General features: G+C 45.1%; 1 protein-coding gene across 5 annotated transcripts in view; it reads left to right on the forward strand.

Moving 5' to 3' along the window:
* Positions 1–15,750, forward strand: part of MTUS1 (microtubule associated scaffold protein 1) — a 156,506-nt gene that overhangs the window by 129,685 nt on the left and 11,071 nt on the right. For all 5 annotated transcript variants that reach the window (XM_066237686.1, XM_066237688.1, XM_066237685.1 and 2 more), the window contains 2 exons: positions 14,598–14,812; positions 15,563–15,668. In XM_066237686.1, coding sequence (XP_066093783.1) covers positions 14,598–14,812; positions 15,563–15,668 — 321 coding nt within the window. The remainder of the gene's footprint in view (positions 1–14,597; positions 14,813–15,562; positions 15,669–15,750) is intronic.

Genomic DNA, 15,750 nt, shown 5'->3' on the forward strand with positions numbered 1-15,750 from the left:
TAGTCATTTAACGGCTCTAGAGTTAGATGGTCAGGCAGGAGGCCTTTCAGAGTGTGGATCAGAGTTCATTAGAACCCGGCGGACACGGAGATGAGCCTGCCTGCTGGCTCATGTTTCAGCTTCACCCTGGGACAGGGCAGAAGTGCCAGGGAACACTGCTCTCATTCAGTCGGCCTGAATGGGGCGCCCTCTTTCACCTGCACAATTAAGTGATTTGAGTTGGGACCCAGCTACTCAGCGCCTCCAGTTCGTCACACAGCCGGACAGGAAGTAGCCGTGACAGTCTGTCCCCACTCTCAGCTTTCCACCTGTGATAAGGAGAGAGTGCTCCACTGTCCTTTCCTGCCGTTATCACAGTGTCAGTGTCAGGACGCAGTGGTTGGCCCGGCTGGCCGTGTCATTTGGTCCCCCGAGGCTAGACGCTGGGAATGTCATGGCTGCTATTGAATCAGGTGGAATAGCTCGAGTCATAACCAAACACATTTTGGAAAGGGTTTTGATTCTGAGAGGGGACAGGGTAGAAGCTCTACCCTTAAATAGTTCTTCGGATTAAACGGTCCAGGGAGAATGCTCTCAGAGCTGCCACTTTGACTATTTGTGGCATGAACTGAGGGGGGAAAAAAACAGACTTACGTGGTCAAGTTTGAAACTCAGTTTTAAAATTGGAGGCAGTCGGGCGGAGTGGTTAGTTAGACTATCGTCACACTGTCCAGATTCCAGTCTGGTAGCTGGGAGACCTAGGGCAAGTCGTGTGACATGTCTTCCGCCCCAGTTTCATTCCCTGTGAAAGGGCTGTCCTAACGGTCTGCCTCAGGGGTGGTTGTGGGGGTCACCTGAGGCAGCACCTGCTCAAGTGTCTGGTGCCGAGTGTTGACTGCTATTCAGTGTGTGGTAGGTGTTCCGGTGTGTGCGGTTTACAGCTGTGTAGTAATTACCCACACTTTCTGTTTTATGGTATCACAGACACAAGATTATTAGATATCCCTCAGAACAGGCTGCTGTCCCTCCCCACCCCCGCGTGGAAGTGGGACACGCCCAGTCCCTACCCGCTACAGTAGAAGTGTGTGGGTGTGAGTCGTAGTCTTGGTTTTTGTCCATCTACTTAGTTAAATGTTACCTAACTTCTTTGAGTACAGTTTCCTCACTGGTGATGTGAAGTTACTATGTATTTGCTGGGTTGTTGGGGGAGCTTGAATTAAATGGTTAATGTATGTGAAGCTACTGGCATAATGCCTGGGCCATCGCAGGGATCTCGAGAAGAGAGCCACCACTGTCACCAGGACCTCAGGACAATATCTGTCTTTTCCCTCTGAAATAATGTAGGGGCCATTGTGTTAACTCTCTCGCTGGGTAATTTTATTTTCCTCTCTACGAATATTGAGGTAAGAGTCTCAAACTACCGAGAACTGCAAAGAATAAAGAACAACTGATACACTCAGGGAACTGAAACCCAGAAAGAGTCCTCACTACTGACGTTCTGAACCTACCGTGTCCCCTCTGTTGACTGACTTTCCACATTGTCATCTCACTTGTCTCCCTGCCATGTCCTGTACTGCCAGGTGAACCCCACTTACCTCCTGGGCAGCCTGCATGCTTCTGCTGTCTGGGCCATGTCCTTTTTGTGGAATGACTCCATTTGCCTCTGCAAAGAGTCTTCAAAAACCCCCTCTCAGTCGTCTTAGAACCAAACCATGAGGCTTCCTTCACTCCAGCGAGCCCTTGATACTTCGTGTTCATGTATTTATTATGTCTCAAGTTTTCCTGTTGTCTTCAGAGAGTAACTTCTTTTTTTTTTTTTGACAGAGACAGAGAGAGTCAGAGAGAGGGACAGATAGGGACAGACAGACAGGAAGGGAGAGAGATGAGAAGCATCAGTTCTCCGTTGTAGCATCCTAGTTGTTCGTTGATTGCTTGTTCACTGATTGCTTTCCTCATATGTGCCTTGATGGTGGGGGGGGGGAGGGCTAGAGCAGAGTGAGTGACCCCTTACTTAGGCCAGTGACCTTGGTCTCAAGCCAGTAACCTTTTGGGCTCAAGCCAGTGACCACGGGATCATGTCTTTGATCCCACGCTCAAGCCAGCAACCCTGCATTCAAGCTGGTGAGCCCGCGATCAAGCCGTGACCTCGGGGTTTTGAACCTGGGTCCTCCATGTCCCAGTCCAATGCTGTATCCACTGCACCACCGCCTGGTCAGGCCAGATAGTAAACTTTTTAACTGCAGAGATTCTTTCATGTTTCCTCTGAAAAAATATATGATGTGCTTTCCATTTTTATGGGTAAGTGATAATATTTATGGACATTTGAGGCTCTAAAGTTTTTTTTTTAATTTAAAAACATTGTATGAAAATTAAAATTTTGAAGTGAGAGGAAAATAGCTTATACATAGCTCCACTCTCCTGACATACTTTAATTTATGCATATTCTTCTTATTTATTTATATGACTATAGACAAGTTTGTGCTGTGATATTTTGTTAAGGTATAATTTACATGCACTGGAATGCTCTTGTTCTATCAGTTTTGACAAACACACTCGTATAACCTACACCTTGATCAAGGTATAGAATATGTGTCATTCCAGAAAATGTCCCCATGCCCCTTCTCAGTAGATGCCTCTTTCCATAGAAGCAAACGCTGAGCTGCTTCTTGTCACCTTAGGTTAGTTTTGTGTGTTATAGAATTTCATAGAAATGGAAACATACAGTATGTTCCTTTTGCACCTGGCTTCCTTCCTACAGAATAATGTTTTTGTGAGCCATCCATGGTATTTTATGTATTCTCTGATCTTTTCAACTTGTATCAGGCAGTTTCCCATATTGTCTCATAGTCTTCAGTGTGGTCATGTTTCATGACTGTCCGAAGGTCTTACAAGTGGATGTAGCATCCATTCCCCTTAAGCAGTGTCGCAGTGGATAGAGGGGTTCCCTGTCAGCTGTTTTCCCGTTCATCCCACGGCTGTACTACAGCCTACAAGGCGATGGCTTACAGATTTACTTACCTGGTCCTCCCCTTCCCGAATGGCAGGTACATTTTTTCCAGTGAAGAGCTGCCTCCCGGAAATCCAATCCTGTGCAGTCACCTTCTAGACTCCCCAGCCCCTCGCTTCCTGAACACTCTGCAGTGTCATCTCATTCAAGCCTGGCCCTCGAAGGCCGTTCATCATCTTCTGTGGTGGCATTGTTGTGCGCTTATCCCCTTAGCCAGCAGTTGAGGTCGGACTCCTTTCCTCCATCCTGCACACGATACCATCTGAGCTCTCGGTCCCACTCAGATCCGCCCTCCTCAGGGCTCTGCCTGCTGCTGCTCTAACTTACACACTGTAGTTTCTTTCTTTTTTTTTTTTCTGAAGCTGGAAACGGGGAGGCAGTCAGACAGACTCCCGCATGTGCTCATCCGGGATCCACCCGGCATTCCCACCAGGGGGCGATGCTCTGCCCATCTGGGGCGTTGCTCTGTTGCAACCAGAGCCATTCTAGTGCCTGAGGCAGAGGCTGTAGAGCCATCCTCAGCGCCCGGGCCAACTTTGCTCCAATGGAGCCTTGGCTGTGGGAGGGGAAGAGAGAGACAGAGAGGAAGGAGAGGGGGAGGGGTGGAGAAGCAGGTGGGCGCTTCTCCTGTGTGCCCTAGCCGGGAATCAAACCCGGGACTCCTGCATGCCAGGCTGATGCTCTACCACTGAGCCAACCGGCCAGGGCCACACACCGTAGTTTTTGACCTGGAATATATTACAGCGATCACCTACCAGGTCACCTTGTCTCCGGGTGTGCTTCTCTCCTCTCTACCCTCACAGTAAATCTCACATGTCCTCTACTGGATGTTTTTAACAAAAAAATGACTCCATTTTGGCTTTGGGAATGAGTCCAGACATGCCAAAGCAACCGTGTAAGATTTGACTGTAAGCCTCCAGTCGAGCTTTGTGATGTCTGCACATTCATTTCCCTTTCTTCATATTGCCTTCCCCTCCCAGGCCCCAGCCATGGGTCTCTCCATACCTATTCTGCACGTCTTTGTTGCATGCTATCCTCATTGCCGCAAATGCGCTCTCGCCTCTTTCCACTAACTTTCTATTTTTTGCTTCTCAAACGCCTTCTCATTACTCATTTTTCAAGTCTCACCTAAAATATCTGTCTTCAATTGAGTTTCACCCAGATCTTTCAAGCAAGTTAATTAATTTTGCCTTCTACGCCCTTCAAATTGCTCTTATATTTATTTTTATAGACTCCTTGTCACAGTCCTGAACTGGGAGCTCTTCAAGGTCAAGGCCAGTATCGCCTTCATCTCTGTAGCTAGTACCTCATGCCTGGCACTGAGTGCCTCAGTGAGTGGATGATTTTACTCGTGAAGGCCAGTAGCTAGGGAAAGCTGGTTTTGCCCTTAAACTGTGCTAATACTTGGTGGTTTTGGTGCACAAATGCTTTCGTGTACATTGTCTAAATATAATGTGTCTGTTTTTAGGAATAAATAATAAGGTAAGGTGAGCTAGAATTCTCTTGGAAACATTTTACTTTATGTCTGATAATCCCAGTTAATCAGATCATTTTGAAAGTGTCAGCCTTTGGAATAGGTTGCAGGTCAGTTGTCTACATCCACAGCAGACATACCGCTTATGAGATCGAGGCTAAATTTGTCATTTTTATTCCTTGTAGAGTTGTATTGCTATACTACTAGAGAGCCATAAATATTTTTGGGGATTCCTGTTTTTTATTAATATTAATCATTGGAATCACATTTTTTTTTCTGTTTACATTAATGGGAAAAAAGGGACCTTTTATTTCAAAATTATTTTTAGCAATTAGAATTAGTAGCTAATTTACATCCTTTTATACATTTGCCCTGATTGTTTCTATTTTGTGATACAAATAAAGTTTTAAACCTTAATTCACTAAAACTTCTTGGAATCGCCATAATAATGATATAAAATACTAGTTGATTTTGCCATCTTCTGTGTAAAAATCATGAGCTGGACAAGGTAGTAACATTCACTGAGTGCTGCCCTTTCCTGCATCAGTTGTTCCGCTCTAAATCTATTGGTTTGCATTTTATTTTTTTTTAAAAAGAAGAAGAAATAAATAAATAAATAAATAAATAAATTGAGGTTTAAAATTTAAGTAACTTTCCTATGGTCAATAAATTAGAGAAGCAACATACTTGGATAAGATCCCAGAATGACTAGACTACTGAACTCCCATTGATCACAAAAGGGAAAGTAAGGTGACACTATTTGAAAGGCTGGAAAATCATTTTCTGTAAACACCAGTTTACACTGAATTATGACTTTTGGAACCTTTGTATTTGAGTCAAGAGTTCAAGAAGTCTTGTTAGATTAAAATGTGTCTTATTGTTACCTACTAGGAAGAGCTAACTTGGCTTTGCCAAAAGCAGTGTACAGACTGTCTGTCAACACTTCTGCCGGTGTCTGCGAACAGGAGGCTGCCTCACACCTTGTGGAATGTGTTAACTCTTTCACTCTTCAGTGTGGTTTAACAAGGTTGTGTACTTAAAGTAGTTTTCAAACTCTTTAAAGTTAAGTCACTGTTGAGTTACATAACTCCAGAAGTGATTTCTGAAATGGGCTTTAATAAAGTATCTATTAATAAAATGAAAATCAATTGAATATGAAAAAAAAACATTCTTTATCTCACTGATTGAAGAAAGAATTGATACCACTTCAAACTTAGCTCATTTTTTTCCTATCCATGTCTCTCTATTCTAAATGTAGACCTGGGCTGGCTGTATTTAAAAAGTAAGAGGCTGCAGCCTGACCTGTGGTGGCATGGTGGATAAAGTGTTGACCTGGAATGCGGAGGTCACTGGTTCAAAACCCCAGGCTTGCCTGTTCAAAGCACATATGAGAAGCAACTAATACTATGAATTGATGCTTCCCGTCCCTTCCCCCTTTCTCTCTCTCCTCACTCTAAAATCAATAAACAAAATCTTTAAAATTTTTTCTATTTAAATAAAAGGCTGCATTCTTCCACCTGTACAGCTACGTAATATTAGCAAGGGTGTCTGTTTTGAAAGCCTGTTGAACCGTTTTCCTCGTCCTTGTCCAGCTTTGATATGTTTAGATTTTTCGTAATTTCATGTCGTTGTGTAGAACAGTGGTTCTCCGACCTCACTGCGTAACAAAACAAACCTGGTCCAAATGCAGGCTCCTACTTCTGACTCAGGTGGCTTGGAACGGAGCCTGGGAGTCTGCTGTTAGTGACCCTGCAGGTGGTCCTGACGCACGTGCTCCCCGGACTGCACCTGGCAGCACACTAGCTGTCCAGGATGTTGTTTCTCTTATGTTAAAAAGAACGTAAGAGTCAAGCACAGTAAGGGAGCAAATAATACCAAACAGCTTTAACTGAATTGAGTTGATTCCTCTGCACAGGCTTTCAAATATTATGCATCTCTAGGTTGACCTCCTCTTTTGAACCCTGCACCCTCAAAATGAATAATCGAAGAGGAGAGGCAGAATAGTGCTGGACTCAAAACCACCTTTTGATTAACATTAAGTTTATTCTTTTGAGTGCAGTGTGATTTCCTTGAAGTCTTAACTCACGGTCCTCTGGCCGGAAGCGTCGAGCATGGTCGGTTGTTCAGCGGCTCTCTCGTCTCCGGCGCACTTTCATACCTGAGTGTTTGCACTGGTCCCCAGAATGCTTGCTGTTGTGATCAGGAGGGCGTCTGTTTTGCAGCATGTGGTTGGCCAGCGAGGAAGCTGAAAAACAGCAGAGCCTTTTATTGGAAGAGAACCTGAGGCCCCCGGGATGCCCGGGGCCCCCGTGTTCCAAGGGCGCCGGCTGGACCAGATCATCATCTCACATTGGAGGAAGAATGATCAGGGTGAATCGGTCTGGGCTGGGACGGGGAGATTGTTTTGACATGCCTTATCTTGCAGTCTTTCTCGTTTTTCCAAGAGAATGAAGCCCTCATACTCTGAGGTGTCCACTTTATGTAGGAATGAGCTTTTATTCATCTCAAATTGAGAGTAGAGCCCCTCGGATAAGGGCCCATGCTCTGTGCCATGAACCTGCACTGGAAAGGGCTGAGCACTGAGCTCTCGACCCAGTCCTGAGACTTTGTATAATGCCTACTTTACTAACTCAAAATGTAGCCTTTCTTCTGCGAACTTTGGGCTCAGTTTGTTCTTCTGTTTCTAGTTCCTTAGGGTGTAGTGCTAGGATTTTTTTTTTTTTTTTTTTTTTTTTTTCTGAAGCTGGAAACAGGGAGAGACAGTCAGACAGACTCCTGCATGCGCCCGACCGGGATCCCCCGGCATGCCCATCATGGGGCGACACTCTGCCCATCCTGGGCATTGCATGTTGCGACCAGAGCCACTCTAACGCCTGAGGCAGAGGCCACAGAGCCATCCCCAGCACCCGGGCCATCTTTTCTCCAATGGAGCCTTGGCTGCGGGAGGGGAAGAGAGAGACAGAGAAGAAGGCGCGGCGGAGGGGTGGAGAAGCAAATGGCGCTTCTCCTGTGTGCCCTGGCCGGGAATCGAACCCAGGTCCTCCGCACGCTAGGCCGACACTCTACCGCTGAGCCAACTGGCCAGGGCCAAGCGCTAGGATTTTTATTTAGAAGCTCATTGCTATGAACTTCCCTCTGAGAGGTGCTTTGGCCGCATCCCGCAAGTTCTGGTTGTGTTCCCATTTTCAGTTGTCTGAAGAAACTTTCTTTATTTCCCCTTTAATTTCTCTTTTGATTCATTGGTTGTTCAGGAGGGTAGTGTTTAATTTCCATGTGTTCGCGAATTTTCCAGGTTTCCTCTTGTTACTGATCTCTAGGTTCAATGCTGTTGTGGTCAGAGAAGATGCTTGGTTACAGTGTCAGTCTTCCTGAATTTTCTATTAGTTTTTTGACCTAACATATCAAATAGTTTTTGACTTAAGAATGGGTATTCTGCTGTTGTCGGATAGAATGCTTTATGTCTGTTGGGTCCATTTGGTCTGTAGTGCTGTCCAAGTCTGCTGTTTCCTTATCAATTCTCTGTCTGGATGAGCTGTGCATTGTTGGGAGTGGGGTACTAAAGTCCCCAATGATTATCCTGTTTATTTTTCCTTTTAGCTCTGCAAGTTATTATATTACTTGTAATAATAAATGCAAGAGCACTTTGTAAAGTATGAACTGAGTTTAAAGGTTAGGTGGTATTATTTATGGGGAATTGATTTGATAGTGCAGACATTTTGTAAAAGTGAATTTTTAATAAGTTATGATTAGGGAAAGGCTTTGACATGAACTCACTTCATGTCAATGCATACAGTTCCCAAGGGCAATCAGAAGGCCATCTGTAACTAATTTTGAAATTTAGTGAAAGACCTTTCTCCACCACAGGTCACAGTTTCTTGGCCACATGAAAAGGTAGTAACCTTTTGGGAAGTGAAACCTGGGTTCTTATGAATAGATGATCATTCTACAGACAGTCTGTGCAGACTCACCCTACAAACTGTAATACCGTCTATTTCACTTTTTCCTCACCAAGCTGTTAGGTGAGCAGAGCAAGTGGGGTTTTTTGTTTGTTTGTTTTGTATATTCTGAAGTTGGAAACAGGGAGGCAGTCAGACAGACTTTTGCATGTGCCCGACCTGGATCCACCAGGCATGCCCACCAGGGGGCGATGCTCTGCCCATCTGGGGCATTGCTCTGTTGCAACCAGAACCATTCTAGCGCCTGAGGCGGAGGCCGTGGAGCCATCCCCAGTGCCCGGGCCAACTTTGCTCCAATGGAGCCTTGGCTGCAGGAGGGGAAGAGAGAGACAGAGGAAGGAGAGAGGGAGGGGTGGAGAAGCAGATGGGCACCTCTCCTGTGTGCCCTGGCCAGGAATTGAACCCAGGACTTCCACATGCCAGGCTGACACTCTACCACTGAGCCAACCGGCCAGGGCCCAGAGCAAGTGGTATTTATTCCTACCTTGCTTGTCAGGAAACTGATGTGCAGAAAGTTGGAAATGACTATTGTGGGATGTCTAGGTCCCTTCCCTTTTGTTGTTCTTCCCTAGGCTACCGCCCCTCCCCAGAGTAGCAGTTCACTTTTTAAAACATGGCTTCCTGGTTCCTTTGTTCAGTTATATTGCTGTCTCCAATTTTAAGCAGATTAAACTAATGTTGAAGAGAGTAACCCACACAATCACTGGCCCTGGGAGGGTGTCAGGGCTGGGTTTCCCTCACAGAAGAACATTATGAAATAATCACACTGCTGTGGTCGGAGGTGGAGTCCCCTTTCCTGATTCCAGGGCAGGAGGGCAGGAGGAGGAAGAGAAGTGGTATGTCAGATGTCACACTTGGGGACGCTCGGCGGAGGCTGCACACAAGCTCTGTGCTTTCTCTGTACCTTTTCTATAAATCTAAAGTTATTTCACAATCAAGTTCTGAAAAACTGTGTTTACTCGAAGAAGTGTACACTTTTGAAGAAAGTAGTGAAGGTGCCCAGAACTAAAAGCAGGTGTCTGACTCCCCTGGTGGCGCGAGGGAGAACGAGAGAGGGATGGACAGCAGGTGAGCGGAGTCGGATACAGCATCTCGATTCCCTCGTCGGCGTGCAGGGAGGGAAAGGTTGGCGCCCACAGCAGGCCTGCTGGACGCATCTAGAGAGAGTCGGATACAGCATCTCGATTCCCTCGTCGGCGTGCAGGGAGGGAAAGGTTGGCACCTATAGCAGGCCTGCAGGACGCATCTAGAGAGAGTCGGATACAGCATCTCGATTCCCTCGTCGACGTGCAGGGAGGGAAAGGTTGGCACCTATAGCAAGCCTGCTGGATGCATCTAGAGAAAGTCGGATACACCATCTCGATCCCCTCGTCGGCGTGCAGGGAGGGAAAGGTTGGCACCTACAGCAGGCCTGCTGGACGCATCTAGAGAAAGTCGGATACAGCATCTCGATTCCCTCGTCGGCGTGCAGGGAGGGAAAGGTTGGCACCCACAGCAGGCCTGCTGGACGCATCTAGAGAAAATGCGTGTGTACAGTTGAGGAATGATGTCATCTTGTTTTTCCTGTGTATCTTTTCTTTCTGTCACAGTCTCTTACGGGATATCACAAAAATTTGCAGGCTTTTCCTTGTAACCTTACCTCCCCAATTTTATTTTTCCTTTTCTTTTTTTTAAATATATTTTATGTCCAATTTAGATAAAATCACGTAACAGCCAGGGAAACTCTGTGTTGTAAATAATGACAAGAACGGTCACAGTAGAAAGCAAAGCTTTGCTCTGAATGGGTGCTGGAATCTCCTATCACAGATGTGTGCGTGGGTATTAACCTTCCGAGAATACTAAACAGACAGTGCTTCTTTCTAACTCTCGCAGTCTGTCCTGGAGACCCCGCATGTCTTTGAGGACTCTTTAGACTCATTGGGACTGGTGGACTCTTGCAGTACCATTAATAACAGTAGTAACATTTACGGCGTACTTACTCTGGCTAGGCACTGGGCCAGATGTTTCACATGTACATATATGCAGGGGAGGTAGCAAAATATCACCTCCATTTAAAAAAAATGAGGAAATGGTGCGGGCTTAGAAAGCTTGGGCACTTTGCTCAAATCACATAGGCAAATGGGGTGGCTGAGGTTTGAACCTAAGAATTCTAGCTCTTTTCTATTAAGACATTTATTTATGTTCTTGAGAAGTAAAATATTTGCAATTGTCTCATGATGAAGCATGCTACATAGATACAAAAATTAAGAAATTTCTGTATTTCAAAAGAAGTAAACCATTCAGGACTATGGTTATCTAGTGGTTTTCTCTACAAACAGTGCGTTTATCAGTCACCAAAAGGGAAATTAGTCTCTAGGAGATGGAAATAATAAAAATCTGACCTCCTCCTCTTAGGAAAGCCTGCCAGGACTAAGTAGATAATGGCTTTGTTTTCTCTCCTTGGGGACAATGCTAAAGGCCCTGGGATGAATCCAGCTCTGTTTTCTCAGAGGTTATATTTGACTTTGACATTGGCCTTTTCCAGATGTCATCCAAAGAGTTATTTGAAAAGGAGAAGTAGCAAGCATTTCACTACTTCTGAAATATCTGACACATGCCCAGTTATCAGTGTTTCCAGCTGTCAAAGGGGGCCCCCGTTTTTCCTGTTCTGTCAGTAGCCTAGAATTCTCAGGCCCGCTCTATCCCGGAGTGGAAGTGTTGACTTCTGATCCAGAACTGACCTCATGTTTTAGGGATAATCTTATAAATGAGTGGGTGTCTTTTTTTCTTAGTGAAAATTGCATATCTCATTTTAAGGTAGATTGCTGGAGGCAGCTTCTCCAATATGTGTGCAAAAGTTGTAATCCATCCATCCTTCTACAAGCCGTGGTCTCCTGGCTGTGGTCTTAATTAGACATGCTTTGAACAACTGCCTACTGGAAGGATTTTAAAAAGGAGGACAAAGGGTGTGCTTTGAACTGTGCATTTATACAGTAACTTCTTGCAAACAGTATCACCTGACATTGGGGGCAAAGTCCTTGCTCCTTACTTAGTCTAAATTCCGAATGATTTTCTGTTTGGTTTTGGCTTTGTTGGGCATCTGGTTAATTGAGCGAAAGCAAGTGGAACTCTGAAGACTAAGCAGGGCGGAGACAAGGCTGAGGACGAGTGCAGGCCAGAAGAGGGGACGGAAGAGATCGCTCCCGAACTGTAATGAGTACCAGGACGAGTCCAGGACTGCAACCTGGGGTGACGTCCCCCCTGCCTCCCACAGAGTGTGGCCAGCTGATGGGAACACTCTGAGGACCCTTGATAAATGCTTATGTGTGTGTCTTTTAGAGAAGTATCTCATGAGTCTTGATGCCAAATAGATGTCCCCGCAGGAACCCAGGCCAGTTAATTCGAAGTAGAGCCCTTTGTGTGAGCGATCCGTTCAGCCCAGCTGTTCTCCACTCAGCACAGCAGGGTGGTAAACAGAGCAAAGGTCCGCGCACAGCTGCAGGCTGATGTCACCATCTGGGCTGGGCCTGCGCGCTGCCCTGTGTACCAGCAGCAACAAAGCACCCGCTCTCCGTCTGACCCATCTCCTTCTTTCCCCCCCCCCATCTGTCTGTCTGTCCTCCCTTCACCCGCTTACAGTGGCAAGCTTCCATGTGGAAACTCTTCTGTTTTTGTTCACTGAGACATTTCTGCTTCTGATATGAGCGTCTGGATGGGCCAGGATCACGTTCTTCCTTTTGTTGCTGTTGATATGTGAAAGCTCTTTGATGCCTTTAGGAAGTGCTTGCTTGCCAAATGTTCTGCTGCCGCCTCCCTTCCTGTAGAGTTCTAATAGAGAATTCATGCAGAGGCTTGTGGTCCCATCATTTCACCTGAGCACTTTGTAAAGTCAGTTAGCGGAGGTCAAGGTTGTGTTTACTCATTGACTAACACTGGCCTTCTTGAATCACTTTTTCTCCTTTGATAAATAATTAGTGCAATAAAAGGAAAAGCGACTGTGAAGAAGGTGTTCTGGAGTGATTGGCATAGCTATGTATTATCTTTTACTACATTGTTTTAAAGAAGGAGAAAGAACTTCCAAAGTGCCATCCCGAAGGACTGAGTTGTCAGTGATGTTTCATATAATGGCCTCTATGATCTGGCCCCCACCTACCTTTCTGGGTCTTTCCCCGTGTTCGTAGCAGCATTATTCATAATAGTCTGAAGGCGGAAGCATCCCCTGTGTCCATTGAGGGATGAATGGTTAAGCAAAAGTGGTATAAACCCACAATAGAATATCATCCAGCTTAAACCAGGGCAGGAAGTTCCGACACCTGCTACAGTGCAGATGAACATGGAGCACGTCATGGTAAATGACACAAGCTGTGTCACCAAAGGACAAGTATTGTTCCTCTGTATGACGTATGTAGCGTAGTCAAACTCATACAGAAGCAGAAAGGAGGATGGCGGTTGCCAGGGGCTAAGCAGAAGGGCAATGAAGAGTTAGTGCTTAATTGGTTGGGAGTTTCAATTTGGGGGAACAGCTGTGAGGTGGTGGTGACGGTTGTACAACAGTGTGAATGTACTTAATGCCCCAGAACCGTACACTTAAAAATGATTCACATACTAAATGTTATGTATATTTTTCCAAAAGTTAATTTTTTTTTAAAGTCTGCTGAACAAACCTCTCAGACCAGCCTGGCTGATGTAAATAAACTAGCTTGAGTGCCATTCCGTGGGCCCGCAGGTCCTGCCTGCACTGTGGCCTCTTATAAGTGTCTCTTTCTCTCTCTCCCTTGTCTTCTCGATTAGCAAGGAGGCCTCCCAAGGAGAGGCTGCATCTCCTCTCTCAGTTCCTGGCCCAGGAGGCTGCTGGGTGGGGCGGGAGGGACACAGAATCAGAATCGGAATCCAAACCTCTTCTGTGTCCAGTGTTCTGCCCCTTACTGGCTCTCTGGTGGTCTCCTTAGGTATATTTACATTAGAAATAAGGGTCTTCTTGCAGGATGTCTGTGAGCGTTGGATGAGAGAACGTGTAGGGAGCCCCACTCAGTGCCATTCATCAAGTAGTTGTTTCCCCCCCAATGTTAGCTCCTTTCCCCTTCAATACATATTTATGGGTTTATTTGCACTTTAAGGGTTCTCTTAAGCAGATACTATGCTTTTCATTATTTTAATATAGCCCATTTAACTCTGAAAAAATACTGCTGTGGAACAAGTGACTGATTCTTCTCTCGCCACATGGCGTATTCCCAAGAAAACGGTCCACATCATTGCTAGAAATTCATCCCAGGAGCCAGCCAACTTCACATACCTTATGTAGAATAATCGTTGATGTAAACTATCCCTTTTGCTACCCTGAAACCATCTTTTTCATTACAAAAGAGAGGTAAGGATTAATTTAACAGACTAGCCACTTCCCGTTTTATATATATTATCCCTCTTACTGGAATTTCACACCAGTGGAGGAAGGCTGGAGAAGTCCAGTCAGCCTCCTGAGAAATGCCAGAGACCTTTCGGGGCTTAGTACAGTGTGCGTGAGTATGATCTGTGTGCGAGTTCTGCAGTGGGTTGTTGGTAATTCTGATTTTGGTGGTGGTGAAGAGTAGGATGTTCCAATTTTAAATTATGTTTATCAAATTACTTTGCCTTTTCTAAATGTTAACCTTTCAATATATCATTATTCTGTCATATTTTGTAGCTTTTAAAATGTGTTTTCCCTCGAGTTTTTATGCTCTGGTGATTTGTTTGCAGTATAGTCTCCTATTTGTTTTTTATTGCTGTATTTTTGAAATAAGTTTAAATCAGCTCAAAATAAATGTTTTATCCATTTGCTGCTTCCCTCTGGTCCCGCCCCCCCCCTTCTTCAGTATCTGGGCTTCTGCCTACTAGTTGGCTGTCCATACAGACATCTGGCCAATCAGAGCCTCCTCTTCTTATGGCCCCTGCACTGATTGGTCACCACATAGAAGGGTGACCTTCACTTGGAAACCTGACTCTTTTCAAGTACTTCTCTTAACAGCTTGCTAGATAGATCGTTGTGTGGGATTTGGCTGCCAGAGACCCATTTCTCCTTCTTCATTTTTCCTGTTCACTTCTGTACTATAAGCTTTGAAAATCTGGTCACCAAAGAACTGAGACCTCCCAGCTGTGTGTGAAATGTTACGAATTTGGGACATTTAGCAAGTCAACAGTCATCTTTTTCTTTGTCATCTGTTTTCAGTCACTGCTTCAACCACCTGTGAGAAATTAGAAAAAGCCAGGAGTGAGTTGCAAATAGCTTATGAAGGATTTGTCCAGAAGCTAACCCAGCAGCACCAGACTGACCTAACAGAGCTCGAGAACCGGCTGAAAGAGTTTTACACCGAGGAGTGTGAGAAGCTTCAGAACATTTACATCGAGGAAGCAGAGAAGTATAAAACCCAACTGCAGGAGCAGGTCTGTGCTTTCGGAACCTGAGCGTGTTTTTGGCCATTTATTTGAACTTCAACTGTTGTTTGATAATCCACTTCCTTTTACGAACTTCTCTTTGTTGAGTATCCCTCAAAGAGCTTTTTTTCATTATTATTTTAAAAAGTGAAAAGGGTTTTTCAGGGTTTTTTTCTTATGTTTATAGCAATGTACATGTGCTGAACAAAAGGGAAGGGAAAAAGTAAAATAGAAAACTCACAATCCTTTTGTGAGCATTCTGATGTGCCGCGAAACCATTGGTTTGAATTTCTTCTTTTTCTAAAAATGGCACTGTTTACTAACCCGTATTTTTCACATAGTGGTATAGCCTACGCTGCTCTTTAATGTCCTTGTTCCCTTTTGAAGTCAGTTTTTCATTTAGCAAATATGCAGGGCGCTTACTCTATGCCCCGTGCTAGGGACTGAGGACGTGGAGGCCAACATGATAGGGGCGGAGCCTCTGTGGTCCTGTTACCGGGAAACCTACCCTCCTTCCTTCTGATAGACTCGGCCGTTTGCATCAGGGAGCCCTGGAGAGCTGTTTGTGATCCTGAGTGGGGACAGAGTGGAGGCCTGGGAGGGGCAAATTCAAGTGTGGCTGGCTTTATGTGTGCTCTGTAACCCTTCAACCTGAATGCAAGCTCGTGTGTGAAGTTTCCTCGTATAGCTGCTTACTCTTCAACTTAAGACTTTTGATTTTCCTGGCAAACTATCATTCTGTTGTGTTTTCTCTTATAGTTTGACAACTTAAACGCTGCCCATGAAACCTCTAAGTTGGAAATTGAAGCTAGCCACTCAGACGAAATAGAATTACTGAAGAAGGCCTATGAAACCTCCCTTTCAGGCAAGACTGCTTTTTAAATTTGAATAGAATACGGTCTAAGGCAGGGGTCCCCAAACTTTTTACACAGGGGGCCAGTTCACTG

The sequence above is a fragment of the Saccopteryx bilineata genome, chromosome 6 (assembly GCF_036850765.1).
Source record: "Saccopteryx bilineata isolate mSacBil1 chromosome 6, mSacBil1_pri_phased_curated, whole genome shotgun sequence".
In the NCBI taxonomy this organism is placed as follows: Eukaryota; Metazoa; Chordata; class Mammalia; order Chiroptera; family Emballonuridae; genus Saccopteryx; species Saccopteryx bilineata.